This window comes from Panthera uncia, unplaced genomic scaffold (assembly GCF_023721935.1).
Source record: "Panthera uncia isolate 11264 unplaced genomic scaffold, Puncia_PCG_1.0 HiC_scaffold_1418, whole genome shotgun sequence".
NCBI classification, from domain to species: domain Eukaryota; kingdom Metazoa; phylum Chordata; class Mammalia; order Carnivora; family Felidae; genus Panthera; species Panthera uncia.
The window spans coordinates 49,555-72,320 of record NW_026058050.1 but is presented as its reverse complement, the minus strand read 5'-3'; the positions used below and the strand labels follow the sequence as shown (position 1 = coordinate 72,320).

Here is a 22,766-nt window from a genome sequence, read left to right as displayed (position 1 = left end):
TCAGCCAGGTCATGATCTCACGGTCCGTGAGTTCGAGCCCCGCGTCGGGCTCTGGGCTGATGGCTCGGAGCCTGGAGCCTGTTTCCGATTCTGTGTCTCCCTCTCTCTCTGTCCCTCCCCCGTTCATGCTCTGTCTCTCTCTGTCCCAAAAATAAAATAAACGTTGAAAAAAAAAATTTAAAAAAAAAAGGGAAAAAAAGAGTTCTACACATACATACATATAATGATTTTGTAAGCATATACTATCCCTGGAAGGAATTAGAAACAACTGTTAATAGTAGGGCCTAACTCCTAGGGCCTTTGAGGAGGGGGGTCAGAGAGGGATGATAGGGAAACTTACTTTCCTTTACCTCTTGGTACCAGTTGAAACACATTTTTTCAACATGCTTATTAGTTTTTGTAAAAAAATTTATTTATTTATTTTGAGAGAGAGCTGGGGAGGGGCAGAGAGAGAGAGAGACAGAGAGAGAGAGAGAGAGAGAGAGAGAGAATCCCAAGCACGCTCCCAGCTATCAGTGTGGAGCCCAACACGGGGCTTGAACCCATGAACCATGAGATCATGATCCTAGCCAAAATCAAGAATCAGACGCTCAACCAACTGAGTCACCAAGGCACCCCTATGTATTTGTTTTTTGCCCTTCCCCAAATCTTTTACCTGTTCCCACCAGCATGTGCATGCTCACACACATGCGCACACACACACACTTTTCAGAACATTCAAATGTTCCAGGAGTCTGGCTCTGTAATGGTGGGGTTTGGCCTATCCTGATCGTGTTTAATGCTTATTGAATATGTGTGTGTGACTCTTCGGGCTTAACAGTTATCTGGTCCTTGTCATCCAAATTGGTGCTGATGTGAAAAATCTCCCTGGATGGTGGAAACTGAGGCCTTGGCTAAGTATACCTAAGCCCCATAGGCTTGGTCTCTAGGTGCTATCAGAGGTGCTAGAGCCTGGAATGCCTTGGTCTTGAGCCTGGTTCTCTTGGCTATTTTTAGAGGTCTGAGAAGAGAGTGAATAGGAAGGAACTTCAAGAGTTCTGTACCTCATTAGGAAACCCTGGTTGTATTTATAAACTGTTTGGTTCTATTTCAGTTTCCAGAGGTGAGAGCCAGAATGGAAACTCACTTGGCATGGTAGGGTTTTGTGACTGTGCCCCTCCCTGGAATTTCTAGAAGTACTTTTTAACCCTAGAAGAAATTGGGGCCATGACCAGGATTCTTTGTGTAAAACTCCTTAAACAGGTCAAGTTTAGAATTTTATGGAAACATATGTAATATATGTCTACTTTTTATAGGATACTATTTAAGCTAATTGCTACTTGCATGAAGGCTATAGTCATTAGTTCGAACATGAAGATTAGGGTGAATTGTCTCCCCTTGTTCATATAATAACTTTTTTTAATGTGAAATACAATCTGTAATTATGTAGAAAATGTAATCATAGAAATTAGGATCAGAATATAATACTTATGTTTCATTCAGTATATCTTAGTCTAGTGCTTCTTAATATTTTTGTCACTCTAGACTTAGTGAGAGATGCCCCATTCCCATCATTAAACAGTGGCTTTGTGTGGCAGTGATTTTCTACAAGAGATGGGGGTCTTTGAGTGTAATCTGGGGGTGGTGGTGGGAGAGTGGGGAGGTAGAGGTAACGATTCTGATTTGTAGAACATTCACGGGTGCACACACACACACTTTCCCTCTCCCTCTCTCTCAGGCAAGAATTCACCGTCTTAGACAAACTAGTATTGTAACTTTCATCTCATTCTAAGGAAAAAAATCCTGATGAGAGACCCTGGTTCTATCCAGTTAGCATGGTTTCTCTCCATTATCTGCTATCTGGTTGCAAATAAGCATGTATGTAACAGATAAGCACCGACTTTAAGTGGGCAAGACAAACAACTGGTTCTAGCAAGTTGTACCTGTCATTGCAGGGAAGGGCCCAAGTTTGACCGTGGAGGAAGGATTGGACAGGTTGCCGGGGAAAGTGAGTGATCCATTCAACCAGAGGTAACAGTTTCTTTTGGAATTAGCTTTTATTTCCTTTTATTAACAGTGTCTTTTTTTTTTTTTTTTTAAGTTAGCATAGTGGTTGATTTTCCCTTGGTATTCTTTTTGTTGTAGCAGAGATGTCAGCTTATTTATAGGAATTACTTGAAGTCAGAGTCATGGTGGATGTAGGAAAGTGGCCAATCTTCACTCTGCTCTCACCTCAAGAAATTGCATCTATTCGGAAAGCATGTGTCTTTGGCACCTCAGCCAATGAAGCACTGTACGTTACTGACAATGATGAGGTAAGGATCTCTTAAAACCCAGAGTGTAATTTTAGGGGGTGAGCTTTAAAATGTGCAGTTTGAAGACCAAGAAAAGGTTGTGGCCAGTTGATCTTTCCAAAATGCAAGCTTACTCATATCAGTCTCTGTTTTGAAATATTTTCAGTGGAAGATCCATAGACACATTCATTTCACTTTCCCTGGTATGTTTTTTGGTTCTTTATTCCCTTAGCCCTTACCTTTCCCACCAGTCTTTCTCCTACCAGTATCCTAGATGTATCCAGCAAGGCCCCCCTCCTTGTCTTCTGAAAAGGTTGTGGATAAAAGAACCTGAAATTCTAGAAGACCGTGTCTTTGATATAATTTCTCTCTTCTTGCAGTTTCTTGATTTCATACCCCTCAACCCTGTACTAGTCTGAATTTCATAGTACAGCCAAACATTCTGCAACTGAAGTAATGTCAGCACAGGTTGAATTTTTCTTCATCTGATCAGTCTCTTCCTACCTACTGAGCTGTCACACTGAACTTGAGTGTGTCTTATTTTCAGGGTGGAGAGGGGAGCCTTTGTGTAACTTTAGTCCAAGTGATTCAGACAAAACTATTTGTTTTCTAGGTCTTTGTATTTGGACTGAACTATAGTAACTGTCTAGGAACTGGAGATAACCAGAGTACGCTTGTACCCAAAAAGCTGGAAGCCTTATGTGGAAAGAAGATTAAAAGCCTTAGTTATGGGAGTGGACCACATGTTCTTCTCAGCACTGAAGGTAAAGAGGGAACAAAGTCAGCTTTTCAGTTTGTGAGAAATCAAGTATTGGTTCTAAGCTAAGGGGAGATGGGGCCGTATGAAATAATCTTGAATGGTTTATTTCTTAATTTCTGAGAACTGTACCAAACTGGTAAAAGTTAAACATTTCAGTCTAACTCTGGAACAGAGTACGGCTTGCAAATTAGGCAAACATTAGAATACTTACGTGAAGTTGTGGAAGATTAGATACAGCAAATGAAGTGGGCCTTCAGCCTAGTTTTTCACTGGTTTTATATTAGCAAGGGCTACTTTCAGGTTTTTCTTGGTACATTTTTATAAAGACAACATAATGCTGATTTCCCTTTCAGTGTGTAGTTTCTGAATCTCAAATTTAAGAAACCTTAGTTTATTCCCTGACATTCATGTGTGTGCCATATGGAAAGAATGTAGGCTAGATTCTTTTCCTTTTACTCTCTGCTTCCCCAAGATTAAGACTATACATTTCTTCTTTGGTAATTTATCCCCACTGTGGGCAACCAAAACTCTCTGAAAATAGGTTATTGTATATAACCTATATCTTCCCTTTGAATTTTAAGCACATTAACTCTTGTGGTCTCTCTAGCAGAGGCCCTCTGCTTTTTGTGGGGAAGTTTTCTGTTTGTTTCTCTGCCGGTCTCCAGACTGAGGAATCACAGCTTTCACAGCTTCCTTGGGTGTTGCCAGAGGTCTTAGTATTGAGCTTTTTAATTACCTCTAACTCCTATCTGAATGCACTCCAAGTTGTCTGGATCTGTCTCAAGCTGTGAGATCCAGATCTGAGAGTGATTGTCTAGTGAGAATATAACTGGTATTGAGCGTAATGAGGTGATGATCTCACTTCCGAGTTGTGTAACCGTGCTTTCTGGCATCACACTGGCTCTTTCAAGCGGTTGCTACTTTGCCGACTGGTTCTGCTTGTCATCTGTTATGACCTAATGATTTGATTTTTTTCCTAACAAATATCAATCTTAACTAGTCATTGATTTCTGACTGTAAAAAACTGGGGCAGTTTTTTAGAGCAAACACACTAAAACATATGCATTTAAATTCTTGGTTTTCTACAAAGTGGTGACCTTAGGAAATTACAACTCTTGGAATTACTTTCAGAGTCAGAGCATACATACAGAATTAACCATCTTGAGTGTTACAATAAAGATAAGCATAAATAAACATAAAACATAAAGATATAAATATAATAACTGATTTTCTTGTGGGAATACTTTTCTTTTTTGTTAATTTTGATATGCCACTTATATATTTTAAACATGCTCTACATTGTGCATGTTTTATATAGTCAAATAGTTTTAATTTGACTATATAGGCAAATAGTTTTAAAACAAATGAACGCTTTAAACCATCAAATATTTTATGGCTTTTAATAAAACGCAGAAGGACCTCTGCCTCACTCCTCTTCAGCGTAGAAACTGTTCTTCAGAAGGAACCACTTTTAACTCCTTCAGATGTTTAATCTCGTATTTTTAACATGCTTACAACTGTTCTTTCTGAATTTTCAATTTTAGATATTATCCTTCCACTTTTTATAATGGCAGATAGCAGTTAGCTTTATTTCCCCTTCCTTCCTTCCCCTGATCCTTTCAATATAGTGATATCACCATTTTAGTTAAATCGATATTTACATTAGTAGGACTCTGTAAGTGTGGTTTATAGCTGAGCCATCGCCTGTCTGTACCACTGTTTGTTTTCCTGAGGTTCATTCACCCATTTTTCTAAAGGTCTGTCATTATGCGCAAACTGGTCTATACAGCAGTGTTGTGTCTTAGCACATCTGAGCTCACCCAGATATCTCTGGAGCCCTCCGTCCCCGTGTTCCAGCCTGCCACACGGCTGTCAGCCTAGAACTTCATTCACCATCATCGTGGAGGTCCCTTCACCTTTGTCCTTTCTGGATGCCCTATTTCTTGTGTCCTGTGTCTTCCTCCTGGGATTATACCTTTATTTGAGTGAAACACTTTCTCTAGTAGCTTCCCAAGGAAGAGGGTGTGAGAGAAATCATTGAGACGTTCCTAAAATGTCTTTATTTTACTCACGCAGATTGCCCATTGGTTTGGCTGGGCTTAAAATTCCTGATTGAAAATCCTATTTCCTCAGAATTTTGAAGTTATTGTGCCTCTTGAGTTTCAGGTTTCTTTTGAGATTCTGATGCCATTCTTACTTTAGCTGGGGTTGTTTATTTTTTGTTTTTTAAATTTTTTTTAATGTTTTTATTTATTTTTGAGACAGAGCATGAGCAGGGGAGGGGCAGAGAGAGGGGGAGACACAGAATCTGAAACAGGCTTCAGGTTCTGAGCTGTCAGCACAGAGCCCGACGTGGGGCTCAAACTCACGGACTGTGAGATCATGACCTGAGCTGAAGTCGGATGCTTCACCTACTGAGCCACCCAGATGCCCCCACTTTAGCTGTTTTTGCGTATGACTGTTTTTTCCTCTTTGGAAGCTTTAGAGATCTTTTCTTTGTTCCCAGTTTTCTGAAAAAATCATGGTTATGTACTCATGTAGATGATTTTTAATTTATTGATCATTCTGTTGACTTTCAGTCTGGAAATTCCTTCATTTCTATAGAATATTTTCTTGTCATATTTCATGGGTAATTCCCCTTCTTTGTTTTCTCTGTTGTCTTCTTGGAATTTTTCTTAGAAGGAAGTTAGAGGATTCTGCACTGACCCTCTTAACTTTCTTATATTTTTGCTCCAATCTACTTTTTGGGAAATTTCTTCAGCTTTATCTTACACCTCTTCTCTCACATTTTCACATTTCTGCTATTACATTCCCCCATTCTTTCTTGTTCTCTGAATGTGCCTTTCTAGAGCTTCCTGTCCTGCTTCATGGCCTCACTGTATTCTCTGAGCTGGTATAGGTTACTTTCAAGTCATCCTCTGCTCTCTGCTTTCTTTTTTCCTCCCAGATTGCTTCTTTCTCTTTTGTTTTGGTCTCTGACTTTTCTTGTTAGAGGCTTTCTTTATGGGGCACTCACTCAAGTGTCCAACTTGGGCTCAGGTCATGATCTCACGATTTGTGGGTTCTATCCCCACATTGGGCTCTGTGCTGACAGCTCAGAGCCTGGAGCCTGCTTCACATTCTGTCTCTCTCTCTCTCTCTCTCTCTCTCTCTCTTTCTCTCTCTCTCTCCCCCTTTCCCACTTGCACTCTCTCTCTCTTTCTCTCAAAAGTAAATAAACATTAAGAAAAAAAACCAAAAATTTGTGATCCCTGGCTGGCTATCCACAGGTGGGACATAGGCCCTGATCTACATGCTGGGAATACTGGATTCATGGGTGGGGCTTGTCAAGCACTGAGCTTCACTTTAGGGAGATAATAACTGCTGCATTAGGGATGCTTTCAGTGTCACTCCCAATGTCAGTATATGAGCTTCCGTAGGGTGGAATCTTCCAGATTCCAGACCTGGATATGGGTTTTTTTTTGCCAGCTTTCCACTAGCAGAGGAAGGGCAAGGATCTATCTCACTGTTCAGTACTGGACTTCCACTTCTGCTTTCCTCACTACAGTACCTCACAGCTGTCTTCAGGGCCTCTTTAGATTATTCTCCTATCTCATTTTTTTTTTTTTTTTTTTGTCGTGTTATGCGGGAGAAGGGAGGGAAGGAGGTTTGGGCAGAGGGAGAAGTTGGGCTGTAGTGCAGTTACAGTAAGAAATTCACAGCTAGTAAGTGCTGTAGGCCTCTTGTCTTGTACAAGCTTCCTGACCCCACAGGAAGAGGATGAGGATTTGGGGTCTGACTGCTTCTGTTCTTAGTTACACTGGCCCTTAAATCATTTCCTATGTTGCCTGCTTTCTCCAGTCCCTGGGCCTTCCCGAGATTCCAGGGCTGTGATTGGCTTCTTCTTTTGCAGATGTACGTGTCACCTTCTCTGGTTGGCTGTGTTACCACACCCACCTGCTTCCTATCTTCCAAAATTTTGTTGACCTCTCTCCAGTTGTATTTTCTTCTTTATTCTCTCTTTTTTAAAAAATTTTAATGTTTTATTTATTCTTGAGAGAGAGAGAGAGCATGAGTGAGGGAGGGACAGAGAGAGAGGGAGACACAGAATCCGAAGCAGGCTCCAGGCTCTGAGCTGTCAGCATAGAGCCTGACGCGGGGCTCAAACTCACAAGCAGTGTGAGATCATGACCTGAGCTGAAGTCGGACGCTTAACCGACTGAGCCACCCAGGCACCCCCCTTCTTTATTGTTCTTTTTGTCCTCAACTGTTTATGCCTTTTTTTTTTCCCCCTTCACTATCATTTCAGTAGGATTTGGGGACAGAATAAATTCAATTCTCCATGCTTTACTGACTTGTGAGCTATTTCTAAAAGACATTTTAGGAATGTTTTGATTAATACTACATTATTACATTGAAAATCTAGGATGTGAGAGCAATCTGGCTGTGACGTCTGTCACTGCATTGATTGCCAGAGTTGATACGGCTCATCTGGCTGGGTAGGCGGGCGTCCCCTTTTTCCCTTCCCTGTTCCATGTGTGTGTCCCTCCCAAAGCTGGCACTTGGTGGAAGAGGACGACCTTCCCCGATGGAGGAGGTCCTTTCTTCAGTCAAGGGTATACAGGTAGCTGTGCTCCCCTGCTAGAGCCTCCAGACAAGCTCTCAAGGTCCATTTGTAGGAGAACGTAGGGTAGTCAGGCTTCCAAGACTCCAGACATACCCAGATGAGGCGCTGCATGCGGCACCTTTAAAAAATAAAATCTAGTCCCATCTGGTGACTACTCTGAAGATCTATATTCACTTAGTATTATTGCTTTACATACAGACCCAGGGCTTGGGGATTTCTTTTTTGTCTTCTAAAGTAAGTTAAATTAGGTTACCTATAAAATTAGTTGTTTGTGATCACTTCTCCAATCCGTGTCCGGTCTCTGCATGAGAAGGCCAGCTGCGTTCTCTTGAAGGCCAGAACCTCATGGGGTGCTTCTCTGTGCTCTCCCTTTCCCATGCTCTCCCCACTCCCCACTCTCCCTTCTAGCCTGGTATGGTTTCACTCTTGTTTGGTCATTTTGTTCACCTCTTGAACCTCAAGTGATCCTGAAGCTTCATCCCTTGTTTGCCAGAGACGGTGTGGCAAGAGTAGGGCTGGGCAAAGTGGGTGCTGGTGCCCAGTTGAATGGGGTTGCTTTGAAAGCTTCCCCGGGAAATTGGAACTAAGAGCCATCTCAAGAAGCTCACTTTTCCTATGCTTTATCAAGTGAAAAGGGAAGAAATATCTTCATATACTATTTTAAAATAGTAAAATAATACATTAAAGAGAAGGTGATTGCCAGGTGCAAATCTGGAGTGGACTGATGGCTGAGAACAAGCAGCTGGCAGCAGTCCCAGCATCTGGGGAATAAGGTCCTTGATCCTGAGGCTCATCTGGGTGACCCTGCACAACGTTCACTCATTCTCTCCCATGCAGTGTTCAGATCCATGGCTTCCTGTATGTTTGGGGTGTAGCTCCTCCAGGATTCTAGTTGGCCTCTTTTCCTAGGAAAGACTTCCTGGAAGACTGTTAGTGGGGTGAATTACAGCCTCTGTGCTGCATGCAGCTGGTCTCATGGCCACAACTAATACTCCTTGCCTCCCTCCTCCAGCACTCCTTTTAGAGTCTCTTCACATTTGGCTAGCATGTGGCTCAGGGGGCTAACCTGATTGTGTGATCCAGACTCTCATCCTTGAGGGTTACAGGCCCTTAACCATGCTGTACTCTGGCCATGGCTGCTGTACATTTCTGTTTACCAGTACTGTTGGGCAAATGTGCACCAAAAGCACCGAGTTTCACCTCCTTGCCAAGCATTCCTCTCTTGCCTCCATTATATAATAGCAGTTCTACCTCTTTCTGCCGACTAGGTCAGTTGCCCCTGTCAGGAGGGGACTCCTCTTTTTTCCTGTTCGTTCTTTGACTGGAGGAAAGAACAGTCAGGCCCCTACAGAGGGCCTATGGCAGCCGTAACTTAAAGTTCAGTGGGATTCCTGCCGTGTTCCTAGTGGAAGTGTTTCTGCTTAGGAAACCGGGACTTCTAAACCTATAGAACCTACAATTGCAGGGACAGGAAGCTCAGATTCCCCAAGTTGGTCGCTGGGAATGTTGGTCAGTAGGGTCACTCATATAATCTACTTTGGGTCCTGGATGCAGGTATTCCACCTGTTAGGGACACAGCACCACATAGTGGTCACTGAGTTAGAATCTGTGCCTGGAGCTTAGCATCCCATCCTCACACCATCTCATCTCCAGGCTGATGCATCAGCTGTGCCTTCAGCCAGCTTGTCATTGTTGTGTCAAGCTGGCATCTTTTAGATGTTGCAGTGTATGGCATAGGACCAGGAGCCCCGTGGCCATGTGAGCACTGCTACATCTCTTTTGCTATAAAGTGGATCCCTTGGTCTGAGGAGATATTTTGTGTAATCAAATACTCTGTGGATTAAATACCTCCTATTGTTGTGCTAGCTAAGGCCTTGTGGGCAGGAAACGTGTACCCCGGTTATATGTTGATTACTGTTAATGTGAACAGCTGCTCTTTCCAGGATGAAACGGTCTGTTGGAGTCACCTTGATACCAAATACCTAGTTAGTTTCTGTAAAAAGGCGATGCTATTTCAGGGACTCTGCATTGGTTTTTTTTAATGGCACAGCAGGCATTTGGCGATGGTAGTAGCCGGGTTGAGTAGGAGTCCCTTCTTCTGAATTTGCATTTTCTTCCTAGGAGTGAAGTTGAGTGTCTTTTCATGTGGTTGAGTCATTCACATTTTTTTCCATTGTGCACCATCATCAATTCATATTTCTAGCAGGTTCTTGGTCTTTTTCTTTTGTACTTTTAAAAGCTCTTTTTGTAATAGAGATATTGTCTCTTAGTAATATAAAGTAGAAATATTTCTCCTAATATTTAATTTTTTTCTTTGCCCATGTTTTTTCCATGTAAAGTTTAGAAAATATGTAGCTAGATTTATCACTCCTTTTGTTGCTTCTGATTTTGAATCATAGGAAAGTTTTCCCTATGCCCAGGTTATGGAGGAATTGACTTATTTTTTTCCTCCTAATTCTTATATGGTTTTATTTTCCACATTTAAATTTTTTTAATGTTTATTTATTTTATTATTATTATTTTTTAATGTTTATTTTTGAGACAGAGAAAGACAGAGCATGAACAGGGGAGGGTCAGAGAGAGGGAGACACAGAATCTGAAGCAGGCTCCAGGCTCGGAGCTGTCAGCACAGAGCCCGACGCGGGGCTCAAACCCACGGACCGGGAGATCATGACCCAGCTGAAGTCAGATGCTTAACCGACTGAGCTACCCAGGCGCCCCTAATGTTTATTTAATTTTGACAGAGAGAGAGAGAGAGAGAGAGAGAGAGAGAGAGAGAGAGAGCGCGCGCGCGCGCATGCGCGCATGAGTGGGGGAGGGGCAGAGAGAGAGAGAGGGAGACACAGAATCAGAAGCAGCCTCCAGGCTCTGAGCAAGCTGTCAGCACAGAGCCCCACGCAGGGCTTGAACCCACAGACTGGGAGATCATGACCTGAGCTGAAGTCGGACGTTCAACCGACTGAGCCACCCAGGCGCCCCTATTTTCCACATTTAAATTTTTGACTCATTAGGAAGTTACTATGTGATGAATGAATCTAATTTTTCAATCTGACACAAGTACCTCAACCCAATTTGTAAAAAGTCCTTTCTCCCACAAATGACATAGCTTTTTTTTTTTTTAACTTTATTTTTTAAAATTTACATCCAAATTAGTATATAGTGAAGCAATGATTTTGGGAGTAGATTCCTTAATTCCCCTTACCCATTTAGCCCATCCCCCCTCCCACAACCCCTCCAGCAACCATCAGTTTGTTCTCCATATTTAAGAGTCTCTTGTTTTGTCCCCCTCCCTGTTTTTATATTATTTTTGTTTCCTTTCCCTTATGTTGATCTATTTTGTCTCTTAAAGTCCTCATATGAGTGATGTCATATGATTTTTGTCTTTGACTAATTTCACTTAGCATAATACCCTCCAGTTCTATCCATGTAGTTGCAAATGGCAAGATTTCATTCTTTTTGATTGCTGAGTAATACTCCATTGTGTATATATATACCATATCTTCTTTATCCATTCATCCATCGATGGACATTTGGGCTCTTTCCTTACTTTGGCTATTATTGATAGTGCTGCTATAAATGTGGGGTGCATGTGTCCCTTCGAAACAGCACACCTGTATCCCTTGGATGAATGCCTAGTAGTGCAATTGCTGGGTCGTAGGATAGTTCTGTTTTTAGTTTTTTAAGGAACCTCCATACTGTTTTCCAGAGTGGCTGCACCAGCTTGCATTCCCACCAACGATGCAAAAGAGATCCTCTTTCTCCGCATCCTTGCCAACGTCTTTTGTTGCCTGAGTTGTTCATGTTAGCCATTCTGACAGGTGTGAGGTGGTATCGCATTGTGGTTTTGGTTTGTATTTCCCTGATGATGAGTGATGTTGAGCATTTTTCATGTGTCAGTTGGCCATCTGGATGTCTTCTTTGGAGAAGTGTCTCTTCACCAAATGACATAGCTTTTATTTCTTTATGCAATTGGTTTATTTCTAGAACTCCAGTTTCTAGAACTTCGACCTAGTATTAATCTTTGTTTTAGGCATTTTTTATAGGTTTTAATAACTGGTAGAGCTGTCTTCTTGCTTCTTTTCTTGGAGTTTTTCTGTTCTCATTTGTCCTTCCCAATGAACTTTCTAATCAGTTTGTTTAGCTCCAAAAAGTAACTTATCATTTCATTCCTTTTATTTTAAATTTACCAATTTACACAGGAAAAGCTAGTACCTTTATGATACTGAGTTTTATTATCCGAGAACAAGGTATGTATTTCTATTTGTTCAAGTCTATTTTCCTGTCTCTTAGGAATGAAAACACTCCTAGGTTTGGACATTTCTATCGCCTGATATAACTTTACCGTGATATTGTGGATCTTCTTTAGGTATTACACTTTTTCAATCTATGGCCTCATCCTTCTCAGGATGAAATTTCCCATTTATGGTTTCTGTCTTAATTTCTGTAATAGGGAAGACCTCTTGTGAGCCACACATAATCAAATTCTAGATTAGATAATCAGAAACCTCCTTAATTATGAGTACCTTTCCCCTGGTTGCTCAGGGACCATTTCAGTGAGTTAGCAGCCTCATGGTAACACTTGGATTCCTGCTGTTGCTCTCAGATACCATTATTTCCAGGTCTAGATTGTCCTTAACAGGTCAGGATGTTTTACTACCATGGGAAAGACATGAAAAGAGTGTATAACTTGGGGGTATCTACTCTTGATACTTAGGCATGCTATGTGAGGAAATGCATGAAACATTGGTACTTCTACAGAAGACACAAAACCGAAAAGTTACTTCTGTCAGAATCCCAAAAAGATAAAGTCATTAGAGAGAAATTGAGCCAGATTTGATGCCAGTAATAGTCTGTTTGAGAGAAGCTTTTGGATTTTTGTATGTAGTATATACAAAAAGTATACCTCTTTTCCTCTGTACTTTGTGAGGGAGAGTCTCTCTCACTCTCTCACAGACACACACACGAATGGTTCCCTGATTTTTGGCAAAATGATAGTGAAGATTAGTGTTAAGCTTTCTTATGTCTTCTACTTTTTGCTTGGTACCTGACACAGAAACCACTGAGATGAATCAGTGTGTTCAGAAAGTCTAATTTTTGTATATGTAAACTGACTTTTGACCATAAAGCTGATCTTATTTCTTTGCTTGTATTAAGTCCTTGCTTGAATGATTTTACATTTGTCTATCCTGTTTTCTCATTTGTCCTTCTTTCCTTTACCCCTCATCAGTGGTTACTCTATAGGGAGAAGGAGGCAATGGAAGGAAACGAAGGTTGGAGAATGAGTTGTGTAAAGTCTGGGAAAGAAAGTACAGGGGTTACCATTCCTTCTTGAGTTGATTCTTTGTGTGTGGCCGTCTTGTATAGATGGAGTTGTTTATGCCTGGGGCCACAATGGATATAGCCAGCTTGGGAATGGGACGACCAACCAAGGCATTGCTCCCATCCAAGTCTGTACCAATCTCTTGATCAAGCAAGTGGTTGAAGTAGCTTGTGGCTCACATCATTCAATGGCTCTGGCAGCTGATGGAGAGGTAAGTGCCCTGCTTTTAGTCTTTTTTTTTTTTTTTTTTTTAATTTTTTTTTTCAACGTTTATTTATTTTTGGGACAGAGAGAGACAGAGCATGAACGGGGGGAGGGACAGAGAGAGAGGGAGACACAGAATCGGAAACAGGCTCCAGGCTCCGAGCCATCAGCCCAGAGCCTGACGCGGGGCTCGAACTCACGGACCGCGAGATCGTGACCTGGCTGAAGTCGGACGCTTAACCGTCTGCGCCACCCAGGCGCCCCTCTTTTTTTTTTTTTTAAACATTTATTCATTTTTTGATAGAGACAGAGCGTGAGTGGAGGAGGGGCAGAGAGAGAGGGAGACACAGAATCTGAAGCAGGCTCCTGGCTCTGAGCTATCAGCACAGAGCCCAACTCAGGGTTCAAACTCACGGACTGTGAGATCATGACCTGAGCTGAAGTCGGACGCTTAACCGACTGAGCCACCCAGGCGCCCCTATTCTTTATTTTTAAATTGTGGTAAAATACACATAATATAAAATTTGCTGTCCTAGCCATTTTTAAGAATTGTGGAAATCAGACCTCAGGATTTGTGAGGACTGCTTTGTGCAGTGGCTTTGTCATCTGCCTGGATTATTGCCATGGTCTCTTTAACCACTTAAATGGTTAGGATGGCAAATTATATATGTATATATTTTTATATCCATTGTGATTTATTGAATGTCAGTTCAGTAACATTAAGTACATTGTTATGTAGCCCTCACCACCAGCCATCTTCAGAACTCTTTATTTTGCAAAGCTGAAGCTGTACCTCCTGAATGGTGACTCTCGACTCCCAGCACCTTGTGACCACCGTTCTGTCTTCTGTCTCCATGAGTGACTACTCTAGGGACTTCATATGAGTGGAATCATACAGTGTTTGTCTGGTTATGACTGCCTTATTTCACTGGGCATAATGTCCTCAGGGTTCATCCATGTTGTAGCATGTGACAGAACTTCCTTCATTCTTAAGACTGAATAATATCCCATTGTGTGTATATGCCATATTTTGTTTGTTCATCCGTTGGATATTTGGGTTGTTACCAACTTCTGGCTATTGTGAAAGTGCCTTGCTTTTAAAAAAATAAAATCATGACCATATTTGTATTTGGTATAGTGTAAACATAGCAGCCCTGTGCACAGCTAAAAACATGTGGGGACACACTCTTTTTCTGTGTGATCAGGACCACTCTTTTGATAACAGATTTCAGCCTCAAGGCAGTTGAGTCCCCTGCTCTTCGCTAAGACGACAAATCAGATGTGTATGACAGTGTTCTGTACTTTTGTTTTTTTTTAATGACCCCCATCAGTTAAGGTCTGTTTTGTTTTCAGTAATAGTAATGATGTCATAGAAAATAACTTTACCAACATTCCAGTAGGTGCTGTACCCCACCAAGTTAAGGTTGCTCATCTTATTGATTCTACCTTCTAATCTTTCATCTCATTTTGCTTCTATTCATCTATGTAACCATAGGTCAGGTCTTGCTATCTGCCTGGGCTATTGCCATGGTCTCTTTTGTTCCATAGCATTTTATTTTTATCTTATTTTATTTTATATTTTAGTTCATTTCATTTCATTTATTTTTAGAGAAAGAGAGCATGAGCGGGGGAGAGGGGCAGAGGGAGAGGGAGACAGAGAGAGAGAGAGAATGAATGAATGAATGAATCTTAAGCAGGCTCCACGTTTAGCATGGAGCCCAATGTGGGGCTTGATCCCATGAACCATGAGATCATGACCTGAGCCAAAATCAAGAGCTGGACGCTCAACCGACTGAGCCACCCAGGCACACCATCTGTTTTATTCCATAGCTTTTTGATTGGTCTACCTGTCAAGTATCACCTCTGTGCCCCCTGTGATTTCTGAAACAGAGATCATATTATTCTCGTGTTTAGAATCCCTCAGTGTTAACAGTGATTTTACTATGTAGGACAGGGTATGGGTGAAGAAACCAGAGAAGTGGAGGGAGATAAAGGTTTCATGGCTAGGATGTGCTAGACCTACGCCTAGCACCCAGGTCTTAGGCCCCAAATCCACATGCTAGTCTGTTTTTAGTTAGTGGAACCCCAGTCCCCGTTTTTAAAATGAAAGGCAGCTGCATTACAAGGGAGCTTGGGATATTTGAGAAGTGCCAGAAAAATGGTTGGTTAAAATTAGAATTCCCTAATTTGTACAGCCTGGATTCCTTGTTTATTTTAACTGTAAGTATATGTTACTTTGGATAATTGTGCTAAATATTTGCATTATTATTCTAGATATTCCTGTGAATCCACTTTGAGGAAGTTTTGCAGTTATTTCTTTTTTTTTTTTTTTTTTTTTAATTTTTTTAACGTTTTATTTATTTTTGAGACAGGGAGAGACAGAGCATGAACAGGGGAGGGTCAGAGAGAGGGAGACACAGAATCTGAAACAGGCTCCGAGCTGTTAGCACAGAGCCCAACGCGGGGCTCGAACTCACGGACCGCGAGATGATGACCTGAGCCGAAGTCGGCCGCTTAACCGACTGAGCCACCCAGGCGCCCCTGCAGTTATTTCTTTGTTCCTGTGAAATGAACCTCTAGTGCATATGCTTTTAAACCCCAGCTGTAGGTTTTATTATTGTCGCCTGGGGCAGTATCAGACAGGTGAGGGGAGATAGGAAGTGCGACACAAGAAAGAATCATGGAAGCCACACCTCATGATGTGTGAGGACCACTTCCTGCAGACAAATGAAAGGGATGGATCCTTAGAAATTCTTCTAGTCTTGGAGGAAGTAATTGCCTGGGCTGCCAGCAGCCCCTCCCCTAATTCTCTCTGGTCATACTTTTGTTTGATAGGATCAGTTGGTAATTAACTTGAGGTGGTTTTTTGTTTTTCATCTCTGTTACTAGATTTTAAGAAGCTCAAAGCTCTATTTGTGTCTCTAGAATTCTGGTTTTCACACTATGGCAAATCACAGGCAGGATGCATTTGAAGAGGGGAGCTGCTTGGAGCTGACAGGCAGCAAATGAGAATTGAGAGACAATAGAACCAAGAATAAGCTAACAACCTGGTGTCATCTCCATAGGGACAAACATCTCTTTAGTACTTGTGAGCCTTACCGTATTATGACAGACACGTAACTGTGATTGATAATTTTAATTGTGATGGTTGTGACTCATCAGGAAAGGTTATATAATGTTCAGTATTGATGATTAGTGAGACAGGGAAAAAGCATCTTACAATTTTGAAAGCTTTTTGTGGAGGAAAAGAAAAAAAAGAACATCTGTGCCCAAAGAGTTAGGCACATTTTTCATATCACTGCTGCTTTGTGGTATGTACTTTATTTCCTGTTGATGGCAGATTACAAAATCATGTATGGCTGCTATAATTACAGAGGCAGTGTAGCATAGTGGTTAAGAGCATAGCTAGACCTTCTTGGGTTCGGATTCCACGTTTACTACTTATTGGTTGTAGAACCTGAAGCAAGTCACTTAACCTCTGTTTCTATTTCCATATATAAAATGGGGGTGAAATAGTATCTACCTCAGGGTCACCCTATGCGATTACTATAGGAATTAAATAAGCTAACACATGGAAAGCATTTAGAGCCATGTAGCACATTGTAAATATTCATTAAGTGGGTTTATTTTTATTTCATGATTACTTACGTGCGTCACAGCTAGAATTTTCACCCTAATGCTAATAATTCTTTCTTTTTCCCATGTCTTGTATAGGTATTTGCTTGGGGGTATAACAACTGTGGCCAGGTCGGATCAGGATCTACAACAAATCAACCAACTCCTCGAAAAGTTACAAACTGTTTACATATTAAGAGGGTGGTTGGCATTGCCTGTGGTCAGACCTCATCCATGGCTGTTCTGGACAATGGGGAGGTGAGCTGTCTCTGTACTCTCCCTTCTCCTCACCTCACCTGTCTCACTGAAGTACCTTTTCCTTCTTGAGCATGTATGAGATCATGGAAGGAAGAGTGCTTTGTTTCTAGAGTTTCATTGATAGTTAACTGGTTTCTGATGGAGGAATATCTGGAGGGTGTTTGCTTCTCACTGTGAATTTTCAGATGCCAAGATTGATCTGCAAGTAAGGATTCCAATGTGTCTAAAATTTATTTATTTTTTGTGAGATCCAAATAGTCTAATGTTCGTAGGTATTTGTGATTTAATGTAATAAAGAGTTTGACACTAGTTCTTTCATCCAATGAAAAAATCAAGTGTGCAGTCTTTAAAGGTAACTGATGATTTTTAAAAAGTTTACTTTTTTGAGAGAGAGCGCATCGCAGGAGGGGCAAAGAGAGGGAAAGAGAATCTGAGTTTTTTGTTGTGATGGGAACTTTTAAGATTATTAGCAACTTTCAGATATGGAATACAGTATTACAACTGTAGTCATCATGCTGTACATTATGTCCCCATGACTTACTTATTTTATAACTGGAAGTCTGTACCTTTTGAGCCCTTTTACCCATTTTGTTCAACCCCCAGCCCCCACCTCTGGAAATCACCAATCCGTTCTCTGTATGTATGAGCTTGTTGTGTGTGTGTGTGTGTGTGTGTGTTTAATTGAAATGCAGGATGCACAGTGTTCCATTAGTTTCCGTCATGTTTGTCATGCCATGTTTACCAGAGTGTTAACTGGCTTTTTTCATCAATCCTGTTGTCATCTTTGATGACTTTAGAATTTCTTGGGCTAGTCATCAGACATCCTCCATCCTGGTATTATTTACTTGTTTATTTTTAAAAATATACTTAATCCTAAAATTATTATCATGTGGTTATTTTCACAAAGGAAAGCAAATGAAGCATGTAAAATAAAAAGCGAATACCTTTTCTCCAGTCTTGTTAATAGTTTGATGTATATCCTTTTGAACTTTTCTCTATAAAACAATTATATATGGGTGAATATAATTATCTTTTATAAAAAATGGGATTATTATAGGTACTGCTTTTTTCCGCTATTCTGCACCTTTCCTGCTTAACAACACATACAGTTACCTGAATCTGTTATCAGACCATTTATAGCTGTTCTCCATTATAATGGCTCCTTACTTTTCCTTGTCTGGATCACCCACAGCCGAAACTCTACTGATGGAAATTTCTTGTTTCTAAATTTTTGCTCTTATAAACATTGCAGCACTGAGTTTCTGTGTTACTGTGTGTGTGTGTATCTTTAGTACATTTATGTAAGTAATCTATAGAATAAGTTCCCAAGAATAAGATTTCTGGGTTAGGGTGTATGCCATTAACTTTTTTGATAGCTGTAGTAAAATTTCTCTGCAGAAAGTTAAAACCTTTTGCACTTAACGACATGGAAAGTGCATTTCACCGTCTGTTGCTAGTACCCTAAATTCTATATCCCTCTTTCCCCTCTGTCACATTGCTCTGAAAAACCCCATCTTTGACTCCACGAGACACCTCAGTTTTCTCGTTTGACCAGACCTTTAGTCTGTTCCTGCTCAGTGCTTTTTCCTGTGTCCCACACTTGCTTGTTCTAAACCTTCACCACCGCTGGCAAACCTCTGTCCAGCTCGACTACTTTCAGCTGATGACTCCCCTCTCCAGATATCTAAGACATTGTGTTATGTCTTTTTAACCTCTTTCCTGTCCATTCCCTCTCTCTTGGTCCCACTGTCACTGCCTTAGTTTCGACCCTTGTCTGAGCTCATTTGCTACTGAATGGCTGTCCTGCCTGTAGTCTCATCTAATCTGTTCACCTTTATGTGCCGCCAGCAGGAACTTTCCAAGATGTGAATATGAATCTGTTTTGAAATATTTCTGTGGGAGACCCTTACATGCATTCTACTTTTCCCTCGTGTGTGTTTTGGCACTTTATCCCTTTAGCCCTTACTTTTCCTTCTAGTCTTTTGTCCTGCCACTGTGCTGGATGTGTCCCAGCAGACCACCTCCTCATTTTCAGAACCTGCTTCCAGCGCATTCTCTGCCCTCTCCTTAGAATACTTTACTCCCATTTATTATCCTTCAGCCATGCTCAAATCTCTGCTCTCTGAAAAGTCTTTCCTAAACTTTCTTCCTGTAGCTAAGTCCTTTCTCTTCTCTGCTCCTGTAGTACCTTGATTGTATCTCTAGAATAGCACTCGCCTCCTGGCTGCAAAAAGTTTGCACGTGTCCATCTTTCCTGTTAAACTGCGACCAAAAACTTACTCCTAGTGCTTTTTATCATGTCCTGACATACAAAGGGTGCTTAATAATTGTTAAGCAGCATCAACTTCCTCGTGTATAAAGCAAGAATAAATGACTTGCCCAAGGCTATCCAACCAGTAAGGTATGGAGGAGGAACTGATGCCAAATTCTGTTATCCCCCCCCCCCCCCAACAAAATAATCTTCCATTTGGAGATCCCCAGTAGGATCACATAGAGTAGGAATATGGGCGTTTGGAAGTGAAAACTTACTTGATTTGTTTAGGTGGACGGCATTTTTGTATCTTCCTTCTTACTAACTGTTTTAAAAGCCTCTTGTCTCCCTTTCTCTCTCTAAGGTGTATGGCTGGGGTTACAATGGCAATGGTCAGCTAGGCTTGGGAAACAATGGCAATCAGCTGACCCCTGTGAGAGTGGCAGCTTTGCACAGCGTGTGTGTGAACCAGGTACGTGTGGTGGGCTTCACTGCTGCTCCCGTGTAGCTCCCCTGCTCCGACTCGAAGAAACACTGGACGTTTACCCTTTAGTAGATCCTTTCAGACAATGCCGTATGCCTTCATCCTTCACATTTGAAATTCTGTCTTTCCTAAATTCTCACGATGAGAAGGAACACCATGCTGGTGACACATCAGTGTTGGCAAGTAAAAAAAAAAAACTATTGGGGCGCCTGAGGGGCTCAGTCAGTTAAGCATCAGACTTCGGCTCAGGTCATGATCTCGCGGTCCGTGAGTTCGAGCCCCGCGTCGGGCTCTGTGCTGACTGCTCAGAGCCTGGAGCCTGCTTCAGATTCTGTGTCTCCCTCTCTCTCTGACCCTCCCCCTTCATGCTCTGTCTCTCTCTGTCTTAAAAATAAATAAACGTTAAAAAAAAAAAAATTAAAAAAACTATTGGAAAAGTCCAGTAGTCTCAATATTTGTTTTTGTTTTTGTTTTTTTTAATGTTTTGTTTATTTTTTTAAAATTTTTTTAACCTTTTTTAATTTATTTTGAGACAGGGAGAGACAGAGCATGAACAGGGGAGGGTCAGAGAGAGGGAGACACAGAATCCGAAACAGGCTCCAGGCTCTGAGCGGTCAGCACAGAGCCCGACGCGAGGCTCGAACTCACGGATGGCGAGATCATGACCTGAGCTGAAGTCGGCTGCTTAACCGACTGAGCCACCCAGGCGCCCCTGTTATGTTTATTTTAGAGAGAGAGACATAGTGTGAGCAGGGGAGGAGCAAAGAGAGAGAGAGGGAGACACAGAATCCAAAGCAGGCTCTGGGCTCTGAGCTGTCAGCCCAGAGCCTGACGCAGGGCTCGAACTCACGGACCGTGAGATCATGAGCTGAGCCGAAGTCAGATGCTTAACCAACTGAGTCACCCAGATGCCTCAATTTTTGGCTCTTCTAATGCTTTTTTAATGTTCCAGAGAATGTCAGTCCACACCTGATGATGAGTTGACATTCTGCAGAAGCTGGCTGTAATCTTTAAGTAGATGTTTTCCCTGCCCTTCCTGTTTTCCTGTTTATGGTAACCATTTAAATTTACTTGCAGATTGTCTGCGGCTATGCACACACTCTAGCACTAACAGATGAGGGCTTGCTCTATGCCTGGGGAGCTAACACGTATGGGCAGCTGGGAACTGGCAATAAAAATAACCTGCTAAGCCCAGCACACATCATGGTGGAGAAAGAAAGGTAACTTGGCTGTACCATGTGTCGGGACTATGTGTGTGTTTTTGGATTTGGGATTCTGTGTGCTGGAGCTACGGTGTTTGGCTTTGTCACGCTTCTGTTTATTAATATTGTCATTTTGAACAAAAGAGTTTGAGTAGCAGCCAGAATGGACATGCGGTTGATAGGATTCTCATGTGGCTTCCTAAAATAACCTCCTGTGATTGATAGGCATTAACGCATCTTGATATAATTCTCACATTTCCTGTGGCTCATTTAGTAGGGAAGTAAAATGGGGTCTGTCGCCATGTAGAAATTGAGTGTAGTGTAGACTTTTCCTTTGAGCCAACTAAAACAACTTTTAAATCTGCTTTTGAAAGGAGATTTTCTGTTTAAATATTGATTTGATTTAATGTGTCTCACTGGAATAGATGCTTTGTTTGTTCAGCCAAATCTTGAGGTCTTACCCACTAAGCTTTAGAGTGTTGACTTGTGATTGCAGGACTGTGCCTAAGAAGCCTACTGAGAAATGTGTTTGGCTTGATGTCCATTTGGATAAGGGTGTGTAGAGTCCATTACCCCAAGGCCATCGCTTATTTAGAGGCTGTGAGAAGAAGTTGTGTCAAGGAGGTGGTATATTGAAGGCGGTGTTTTGTTCTTGTTTTTTTCATACTGTCTAAGCCCCCAGAACTGTCAAGACAGTTTCTCTCTGTCCACTTTCCTCATTTACTTTGGTTTTGAGTCCCTTTTTCCAAGTTTTCCTCAACAGTATGTATTATTTATCCTAATTCAGAATGAGGTCAGGATGAGAAGTGGGGTGACAAGCAAGGGAAAAACACAATACCCTTGCTGTGATCTTTTGGTTCTGTCCATATGACTTGAAGCTAATGTCCCTCAGTCCTGGGCTGTTTTTTGCAGTGTTGTAAGCATGGCCTTTTTATCTGCCTTGTGTCCTGTGCTGTAGGCTTCTATGATAAATAAATTACATGCATTTTTCTTAAAACATTTCAGGGTAGTAGAGATTGCGGCCTGCCACTCGGCCCACACGTCGGCTGCCAAGACCCAGGGCGGGCATGTGTACATGTGGGGCCAGTGCCGGGGCCAGTCCGTGATCCTGCCTCACCTCACGCACTTCTCCTGCACCGACGACGTGTTCGCCTGCTTCGCCACTCCTGCTGTCTCTTGGCGCCTCCTGTCTGTAGGTAAGAAAGCTCAGGGCTACTTTTTTTTTTTTTTTTTTATGTTTATTTATTTATTTGAAAGAGAATATGTGCAGGGGTAGGGCAGAGAGAGAGAGGGAGAGAGAGAATCCTCTGACAGCACAGAGCCCGATGCGGGGCTTGAACTCAAACCACGAGATCATGACCTGAGCTGAAGTCAAGAGTCAGACGCTTAACCGACTGAGCCGCCCAGGTGCCCCTTTCATTTTAATCGAGGTGAAATTTATGTTCATAAAATTCACCATTTGAGGGTGTACAATTCAGAGGCATTTAGTACGTTCATAGTGTTGTGCAGCCACCATTTGTATCAAGTTCTGAAACGTTTTCATCACTCTGAAAGAAAACCCTGTACCTGTTTTGCAGTCACTCCCCATTCTCCTTTCTCCAGCCCTGGCAATCACATACTTTGCTTTTACTTTCTATGGATTTACTTATCCTGGATATTTCATATAAAGGAAATCAGTGTGTTGCCTTTTGTGTCTAGCTGCTTTTATGTAATGTTTTTGAGGCTTAACCATGTTGTAGTATATATATTAGTACTCCATTCCTTTTTATGGCTGAATAATATTCTGTTGTATG

The 22,766-nt window shown here is 41.7% G+C and overlaps 1 protein-coding gene across 2 annotated transcripts in view; it reads left to right on the top strand.

The window, feature by feature from the left end:
* Positions 1-307: 307 nt before the first annotated feature.
* The window catches only part of LOC125917033 (RCC1 and BTB domain-containing protein 1), a 38,200-nt gene continuing 15,741 nt past the window's right edge, over positions 308-22,766 (top strand). The window contains exons 1-8 of one of the 2 annotated variants that reach the window (XM_049623283.1): positions 308-2,010; positions 2,128-2,294; positions 2,887-3,037; positions 13,004-13,170; positions 16,878-17,036; positions 19,652-19,759; positions 20,849-20,991; positions 21,979-22,169. In XM_049623283.1, coding sequence (XP_049479240.1) covers positions 2,169-2,294; positions 2,887-3,037; positions 13,004-13,170; positions 16,878-17,036; positions 19,652-19,759; positions 20,849-20,991; positions 21,979-22,169 — 1,045 coding nt within the window. In that variant the 5' untranslated portion in view covers positions 308-2,010; positions 2,128-2,168. Of the gene's footprint in view, positions 2,011-2,124; positions 2,295-2,886; positions 3,038-13,003; positions 13,171-16,877; positions 17,037-19,651; positions 19,760-20,848; positions 20,992-21,978; positions 22,170-22,766 lie in introns of both variants that reach the window. The other variant, XM_049623282.1, reaches the window with a different exon arrangement.